General features: G+C 41.9%; 2 protein-coding genes across 3 annotated transcripts; one reads left to right on the forward strand and one right to left on the reverse strand.

Moving 5' to 3' along the window:
• Positions 1-688: 688 nt before the first annotated feature.
• Positions 689-4,921, forward strand: LOC4342857 (uncharacterized). The gene is made up of 3 exons (XM_015789483.3): positions 689-990; positions 1,992-4,248; positions 4,449-4,921. Exons 1-3 carry the CDS (start codon positions 845-847, stop codon positions 4,620-4,622), a joined length of 2,577 nt encoding a protein of 858 aa, XP_015644969.1. The 5' UTR covers positions 689-844; the 3' UTR covers positions 4,623-4,921.
• A 478-nt stretch (positions 4,922-5,399) lies between these two features.
• On the reverse strand, positions 5,400-8,726 carry LOC107275867 (uncharacterized). Of its 2 annotated transcripts, none has more exons than XM_026027168.2 (8): positions 8,507-8,726; positions 8,296-8,385; positions 7,345-7,404; positions 7,119-7,158; positions 6,949-7,042; positions 6,184-6,243; positions 5,839-6,110; positions 5,400-5,742 (listed from the first exon to the last, which is right to left on the reverse strand). In XM_026027168.2, exons 1-8 carry the CDS (start codon positions 8,662-8,664, stop codon positions 5,653-5,655), a joined length of 864 nt encoding a protein of 287 aa, XP_025882953.2. In that variant the 5' UTR covers positions 8,665-8,726; the 3' UTR covers positions 5,400-5,652. The 2 variants fall into 2 exon arrangements, with proteins under 2 accessions (XP_025882953.2, XP_015645929.3); XM_015790443.3 differs by having other exon boundaries at positions 6,949-7,045.

An 8,726-nucleotide genomic window follows, 5' to 3' on the forward strand; every position in this document is an offset into this window, starting at 1 on the left:
ATAAAATTTAGAAATATGTTTAGGAAATTGCAAATTATTTACTGAAAATTCTTTATTAAGATGTTAATACTGTATTATCGCAATATGTCAATTAGGAAATTAAAGGCAGGAACCTGCAGGAAATAGTAGCCTATGTATCCATATATACACTCCCATTTAGTTATTTCTTTCCATAGAGCAAGCTTGTCCGTGCAACAATTGAGAGAATAGAGCGAGTTTCTCAAAGTTAGTACCAATGCCTATAAGAGTGTCCAAACTATTCTCGATAAAATGGGAGACATAAGAAATCCAATGGTATTTCCATTAATCCCTTCCGAGCTAAAAATGTTAATGCATGCTGATGAAACCTTAGGAACGGCACGAGGTAGCAGGATTCACAAAGCCGACGAAGGCCCTTTTCAACGTTTCGACGCAGCTTGGAATTAATTTTCAGTTGGAATTTCGAATGCTTTTGGACAAATTCAAATGTGAAACAGTACATTTGGTCAAAATTCAGTCGAATTTATCGAAAACCATGATAAAGGGCGCACGTATGCTGGGCTGGGCTCACCCACGGACCCACTGACCCGACCCACGAACTATAGGGCCAAAACCCACTTTAGCCCGGCCCACAATTAATTGGGCCTAATGGATCGGTGCCCTTGTGGGCGACCGCTGCAAAACTGGGCCGGGCCCATATTACCCCTCCGCTGTGAGGCCCGAGCCGCGTCGTCCTCCACTCCGGCGGCTGAGCGAGCGCCGCGCAGCGCCGCCGCATGAACGGGACGCCGCTTCGTTCCACGCCGCCGCGCCTTCCTCCCTCCTCCGGCGAAGAGGCCGCGGAGCGCCGCCGCCGACGCCGCCGATGATGATGCAACCATCACAGCGGCCGCGCACACGGGCACGGCGAGGGCAGCGCCGCCCTCGTCCTCCTCGTCCTCCTCCTCCTCCTCCGTTGGACTCCGGTGGATCGGCGTGGATCGGGACCTGCGTTGATTCCTCCTCTCGGTGGTAAGGACCCGACCCTTTGCCCTAGCCTTGCTCGGATTTGCGGCTCGTTTCTCCCGTTTCGTTCCGCCTCGAGCGATGAAAAAGGACCCCAATTCCGTTGGTGATTGGTGGTTTATTGTCTATTAACTGCACTAATTCTGCTAGTATGCTTCTGACACCAATTTGTTTCCTAACAAAAGATGAAAAATAAATTGGGGGTTCATTTGGAGTTTCTGAACCCCCATTCCTGGATCATCATTTTATTATTATTATCTTTTGATGGTGAGGTCATCTTTACTATGTTACTGCTTTTGGTTGACAGCTTGATTGTTTGTAGGTGCATGAGAAGTTGATGGTAAAATATAAATGTGATCTTGCTTTGCTGTACTGCTAAATATTCTTCTGATAATCATGGCTGATTTCAATTGAATAGTTGTGCTGATTCTCTTCATGCATCTTGTACATGAGGATACTGTTTTCTTAGGACAATAGCAAGCCAATTCGATACTGGAAATAGAGAAATATCAACTGGTTTCCACCTGTTTAGTGTTTTTTTTTTAGAGAAAACACCTGTGTAGTGTTCCTCAATTGAATTGCTGATTTCTGGCCATATATAGACCTACATCGTTTAACATTTACTTGGATAGTAGAGGACTAGTTACTGTGAGGAACCAGACAAGTAGTACTATAGCCAATAATGCTATCATGCTGGGTAAGGTCATGTGGCTGTTTTGGGTACTCGTCAACAGCATTCGTCACTATTGGACATCCATTAGTGCCTCTTTGTTTTTTATTGATGCTTAGCGATGGCTAGTTGCATGAGATGCTCTATTGCAGGCTATTAGAGGCATTACACCAAAACCACTCATTCTACTTCTCTTTTAAGAAAGTTAAGTTATACTGTGTTACCAGTCTAAAATTCTGCTAAAATTTATAAATCAACAGAAAACTTCTTGATTTCAGATGTGACAAGTACCTTTTTGTTGAATTCTTCTCATGCCATGTTAATTTGCAAGCTGCAGGAGTATATTCTGTTCCAAAGAAATGTCTGCCTCCGAAAACCAGGCCGCTGAAGCTAGCAAGGGTGATGATGAGAAGATGGACCCTCCAAAGATGAAAATACGTATACGTCTACCACCCAGAAAGAGATTGTCTAATGGCCTGCTCAAGGCAGACATGGACGGACCTGATGATAGAAACAACGCCCAAAGTAGTGGAGTGCCTGTGCAAACTAAGAGCACAATACCAAGCAAGCAGTTGACAATCCCTGCAGCTCAGTGTTACGCAAGCAGCATCTCCACCAGTATACTGTGGAATGAGGGTAATAACAATGCCTCGAGCCAGACACTTCCCAATGAACCTAACTGTGACACTTCTAGCGACAAGCTACCTGAAGAAGCCAGTGACAGCATCCCAAGCAAGAAGCTGATAATCAAAGCAGCTCAGCATTACACAAGCAGCATCTCCACAGGAGGACTGTGCAATGAGGCTAATAACAATACCTCGAGCAAGACACTGACCAATGAATCTAATTGTGACACTTCTAGCGACAAGCTACCTGAAGAAACCATTGACAACATCTCAAGCAAGGTTCTGACAATCACTGCAGCTCAACATCAAATCGACAGCATCTCCACAGGAGAACTGTGCAATGAGGCTAATAACAATACCTCAAGGAAGATTCTGACAATCACTGCAGCTCAACATCAAATCGACAGCATCTCCACAGGAGAACTGTGCAATGAGGCTAATAACAATACCTCAAGCAAGATACTTCCCAATGAACCTAATTGTGACATTTCTAGTGACAAGCAACCTGAAGAAGCCAATGATACCATCCCAAGCAAGAACCTGATGATCACTGCTGGTGTGTGTATGGACGATGTTAGCAATTACTCTGCAAAAGAGGGTCTATGTGAGGATGCCAATGACACTATCCCAAGCACGAACCTGATGATCACTGCTGGAGTGTGGGGGCACGATGTTAGCAATTACTCTGCAAAAGAGGGTCTGTGTGAGGAGGCCAATGACATCATCCCAAGAAAGAACCTGACAATCGTTGATGGAGTGTGGGAGGACGATGTTAGTAATTATTCTACAAAAGAAGGCCTGTGTGAGGAGGCCAATGACACCATCCCAAGCAAGAACCTGATCATCACTGCTGGAGTGTGGGGGGACAATGTTAGCAATTACTCTGCAAAAGAGGGTTTGTGTGAGGAGACCAATGACATCATCCCAAGAAAGAACCTGACGATCACTGCTGGAGTGTGGGGAAACGATGTTAGCAATTACTCTGCGAAAGAAGGTCTGTGTGAGGAGGCCAATGGCAATATCCCAAGCAACGCACATCCTGCAACAATTAAGGAATTACCTGCAAAGCCTTTAGAGAGCACGCCAAGCAAGAACCTGACAACTATTGCAATGCTGGGTGAAGAGGAAAATAACAACCCCCTTAGGTTGTTTCATGAGACTGACATCAACATCCCCAGTAAGGTAGTATTACCTAAAAAATCTAAGAACAACCAAAGAAGGAACCTGGTAACCACTGCCGTCAAGTGTGAGGAGGCAAACAACGACCCCCTGAGCCGGAGGTTTTCTGAAGATGCTAATCGTAACATTCCTACCAGAAACCTGTCTGATAAGACTAAGAACAATGCCCAAAGCAATAGACCTACTAATCCAGATAGGAAGAACAACCCACAGAAGAAGCTTTCTACCACTGCAGTACATGCTGCTCCTGCCAGAAAGAACACCTCTGAAATCAAGATGGCTAACTCTGAAATGAAGCCTTCTACCTCTTTTGGCCAGGCTGCAGAACAAGGCATCAATCTGGCAAACTTGAAGGCCATAAAACAGTACCAAGAATTTGAGGAAAAGGTCAAAAGAACTGTATATCTTGATTACTTCTCGCACCAAGCTACAGAGTCAGTCATCAGAACTGCTCTGAATCAATTTGGGACTGTGAGAGAGATCAATTTTGTGGTGAACTACACCATTCCCTTTAGCATCCCACAGTCTGCATTGGTCATAATGGAGACTGAGAAGGATGCTGTGGCTGTGGTCAATATGCTCAATGAGTTCCCTTTTATGATGTCTGGAATGCCAAGGCCTGTGAGGGCAACTCGTGCTACAGCTGAGATGTTTAATGATCGCCCCCGGAGACCTGGGAACAAGTTAGAGTTTCGCTGGGTGGGCCCTTCAGATGCTGATTATCATATTGTCAAAAAGTTGAAGTTAATGTCGAGGAGACATGAGCTGGATAACTTGGCATTAGTCAAGGTAAAATCTCATCCTCATTAGAATTTTCTTTTCACATTTCTACCATTTTCTGTTAAATAGCAATCATCTTTACCATGTCCTCCTTTTTTATGAATTTAGTGATTTGTCTTCCAGTTGTGTATTTCACTCATTGTTCAGTTAGTAATCAATGGAATTTTGAGGATTGATGTGATTTTTTTTATTGCTTTGAATCCTTGTAGCATGAGCTGGAAGAAGAGCATTTCCTTGCAAAACATCAGGAGGAGATTTTGAATTGCAATCAGAGGAAGCTTGAAGTTATGGACTCCATCATGTTGACCGGCAAGTTTACCCACTTGCAACACATTTATAGCGTCAAGGTGGATGAAGTGTTTTGTAACAAATGGCTCGTGTAATTAGCCCCGTTCTCCACACAGCACGGGTACCTTATTGGATTGGTTCAATGTTTGTGAACTGACGTCAAGGGTTTCGCAGAATTTGAAACGCTTCTGAAATTTGGACTTCAAAGTAGGAGAGCAAATCTGTCTTCAATTGCTTGTATTTGACATTGGACAATTAAAGAACTCTCTATGGATGGAAATTTATTTGTCCTTAGAAAGTTGATGCAGAAAGTAACGAAAGTAGCTGAACTTTGAGATTTGGTGACTATTCTTAACTTGAAATGAACTTGAAATCTGTACATTTTTATTCGCTATGAACTTCATTGCCTCTTGTCAAATTCTCGCCATCAAGGTGTGAATGCTGGAATATTTTAAAATTGCATGGAGCTTTGTAACCATGCCATCTTACCACAATTCATGGAAAATTTATTTCATTTTATTGGAAGGTGACTGAATGGCATGCATCCCAGTTTTCATACTTACATAGGCTGTGTTTGGAAAAATTGGAAGTTTGGTTGAAATTGGAACGATGTGACGGAAAAGTTGAAAGTTTGTGTATAGGAAAATTTTGATGTGATGGGAAAGTTAGAAGTTTGAAGAAAAACTTTGAAACTAAACACGGCCATAGTTACATTCAGGTGATAATTTCTTTTAGTCAATGCAAATATGAAATGGATCATAATTTGTATCTACCCTTGGGATGTTCGTAATATGTGTAGTAAAGGTGAAGAATTTACATAGGACAGAGAAACATCCGTTGTGGAATCTCTCATGTATCACCATGAGAGCATGTAGATAAACACAGCTGCGAATGTTGGGTTTGCTTAACTTACTGCTCTCGGTAACAGTTGCAGTATGCTGCCGTAATTCACCAACCATTCAAGCAGAGACAGTGAGCTTGATACAAAAACACAAACTATAAACTGAAAACGAACACTATTATCCTATAATATACATAAATTTATCCGAAAGCTTCACTTTATTTACATCCTCTGTATGCATTGCCAATGCCTGATGTAACAAGTATACTATACAAGCAGCAGCGTTAGTCATCGTCAAGGTCAAAATCATCATCGGAGCCAAACTCAAGGAACGAGCCAACTGACTTGCGAAGGATGATGAAGGACTTATCATCCTAAGAAAAAGAAATTTGAATAAGAGACGAAGTACGCTGTTACTCACAGGAAACAGGGTAATCAGCTGCAAAATCTGAAATGTATTCGAAAAATACCTGCTTCATCCTCCTCAGAGGTTGTTCTGCATGTGTTACCTTCTCTGAGAACGTCTTGTCAAATTCTTTCCTCCGCAGAGATTGTTCTTCATGTGTTTTCTTCCCAGAGAACATGTTGTTAAATTGTGTCCTCCGAAGATATTGTTCCGCATGTGTTATCTTCGCTGAGAACGTGTTGTCAACTTCAGTCTTCCGAAGAGATTGTTCTGCGCGTGTTATCTTCTCTGAGAAGGTATTGTCAAGCTCTGACAACGTGGCTGTCTCCTCCTTCCCTGGTAGAAAGATTTACTATCATAGCTAACCATCTTTCCTTGTATGAAATAGGCAAATCATCTAGTTACTTACTATGATTTTCAAACTGTTCAAGCAAGGCCTTCTTCTCAACTTCAACTTTTGAGAACAGGTCTGTGGAGCATAACATTTCACAAGAATATTGTTAGGTTAAAGTAATTTTAACAGAACACCTTTACAGCCACAGCATGCAAATCTTTGGAGAAGAAAGCAGCCAGCCTACAAGTCTACAACGTGCATTTTAGCAAACAAAGCATGAATTTCAACTAAATTTGTCCTGTAGATAGTATGACATGAAAATAAAACAAAGTCGCAAAATCAATCCTATTTTTTTTAGATAATGGGTTTTAACAAACACCCAGCCTCTACATACAAAAGGGTGTACACAGCCAAAAATCAATCCTACAGATAGAAACAAGAAGCACTTTTCATATATTATGGGAACAAAACAATAAAAAAATAACCATTGAATATGCCTTGATACACATGAAGTGTGATTCTATATCTTTACTCTTTAAAAAGGATGGGAGTTGGGGGGTGATGAATTGTTCTATACCTACAGGTTACACCCATTTTAGATCTTTATCGGCTGCAAATATGTCGGGATGTATGTGTTGTAAGATTTTTCTATGAAATAAATTCATCCTTGCACAAGTGTATAAGTAGGTGTCGATTGGTCTCATGTTATCATGATTATAAGTTTTAAAATTTGAGAATTATATCTATTATTGCATTTCGTTGCAGTATGTGGGATCCATTTCAACATGCAGCACATATGGTACTAGTATTTGGGTAAATGCTAGCTCTCATTTGACATACCTCTGAATGCCTGTACGTGCACATCTTTTTCTTTACAGAATATTTCATATGATTCTTGAAATTTGATGAACTCTTTGCTCAATGAACTGTCACACTGCTGGGAAAAAAAATCAATTTATAGGTAAATAAATAAACTGATAACAGTTGTGAATTAAATGCAATTTGAATACCTCTTTGGAAGTGTTTGACAATACTTTCAGCAAATTCTGCCTGCATATGCAATGGAGATAATTGTCAGTACATATTCAGTAAAGATGAACCTTTTTATTTTCATTAAGTGGATTAAAGCGTACTTGTTCATGCTAAGTGCAAATGCCAGGTCTGAATGCTATTTTACAGTCCATAACGGGTTAGGTGTAGTTCTATGGAGAAGATATTCACAAGCAAATGCAATACCTTTGTTTCTCAAACTTTAACTTGGTATCTTCTAACATAGTCTGAATATCTGCTGCAACACTAAAGGTTTAGCAAAGAATATTAGCCGTATGTAGTGCATATAACTTCACAAGAGAGTGTAATCATACTGATGAAAGAAGACATTTAGAACATGCTAAAGTATTTACTCACAAAAAATTGTGCAGAAGTGTCATACCTTGGGCAATGAAAGACATAAACAATTTGCAGTACCGTCAGTGAAAGAACTTACTTTACTTTTTGAATTGTGTGAACATAACCAATTAATTTTCTCAAATTCTAGCTTGAAGAAATGATAATACGATCTACATGTATGGATTTTCTTCGCATAGTTTTTTTTAAAGAAGTTGTGCTTTATTTGGAAGTATAAGAGATAGTAAATTGGTCTGATGGGAAAGCAGCCTGTATGAGAATAAAAATAGGTTCCAGTAGCTCAACATTGCCATGCACATTTTCACCAGATCGACTTAAGTAAGTCGCTACCACCACACATGCATAACACACAAACAACAAGAAGCAGCAATATCAAGATACAAATCTAAGATGATAGACAAATCTCAGAACCAACAAATTCATACATCGCGCTACTCTAGAAGCAACTTGCGACGGTCCCAGATACTAACCAATTCATGGCGAATTGACCATTCACCTTGAACTATGATAGCATCAGTCACATAACCACGAGCTAGCACAAAATGCATAGAAACGCTAGCGCACCGAGAACCTAGCAAGTTCTTCACTAGCACAAACTGTAGAAAGCCCACAATTCCATCATTAATCCCCTGAACAGAGTTAAAAGAAGCAAGTTCGGCATACGCGTAGCAATCCATCATCCAGCACGTAAATAGCAGAGCATCTTCAAACTAAATTGATCCTAAAGTAAAGTAAATTCAGAAACGTGATGGCCAGAGAACCCTCCGGATTCGTCGTCACCTGGCGATGATCTGCTCGCACATCTTCTGGCCCTCCCTGTCCGCCCCGCCCTTGATCAGCCGCAGCAGGCACACGATCTCCCTCAAATCGCTGCAATCCAATCCACCAGGTAAAACCTCGATAAGAAAGCAAAATTCTCCCAATAATTCGTAACCCAAGAAAGTATTCCTGAAGGAGATTGAATTTGAAGGGGGGGGGGGCAGCCATTAACCTGACGAAGTCGCCGTCGGAGTCCGACCCGGAGCCGCCGTCGGAGCCGGACTCGCTCTCGAGGCCTTGGGATTCGCGCGGCCTCTTCTCCGACCGCGGCGCCTCTCCCGCCGTCCCCCTCCTCAGCCCGCCGCCGGGGCTCGCCGCCGCCGGCGGCATCGCCGGCTTGAGTCGAGGGGTATGAAATTCGAAATTTCGAGAGGAGGGAAAAGGTGGGGCCC

This window comes from Oryza sativa, chromosome 7 (assembly GCF_034140825.1).
Source record: "Oryza sativa Japonica Group chromosome 7, ASM3414082v1".
Classification (NCBI taxonomy): domain Eukaryota; kingdom Viridiplantae; phylum Streptophyta; class Magnoliopsida; order Poales; family Poaceae; genus Oryza; species Oryza sativa.

Excerpts from the sequence above, each read along its gene's own strand:
- LOC107275867 (XM_015790443.3), bottom strand. The coding sequence starts at position 8,664 with ATGCCGCCGGCGGCGGCGAGCCCCGGCGGCGGGCTGAGGAGGGGGACG. Across the intron at positions 8,386-8,506 it reads TCCGACGGCGACTTCGTCAG|CGATTTGAGGGAGATCGTGT; the intron begins GTTAATGGCTGC and ends ATTGGATTGCAG. Across the intron at positions 7,405-8,295 it reads TGCGAGCAGATCATCGCCAG|TGTTGCAGCAGATATTCAGA; the intron begins GTGACGACGAAT and ends CTAAACCTTTAG.
- LOC4342857 (XM_015789483.3), top strand. The coding sequence starts at position 845 with ATGATGATGCAACCATCACAGCGGCCGCGCACACGGGCACGGCGAGGG. Across the intron at positions 991-1,991 it reads GTTGATTCCTCCTCTCGGTG|GAGTATATTCTGTTCCAAAG; the intron begins GTAAGGACCCGA and ends TGCAAGCTGCAG. Across the intron at positions 4,249-4,448 it reads ATAACTTGGCATTAGTCAAG|CATGAGCTGGAAGAAGAGCA; the intron begins GTAAAATCTCAT and ends GAATCCTTGTAG.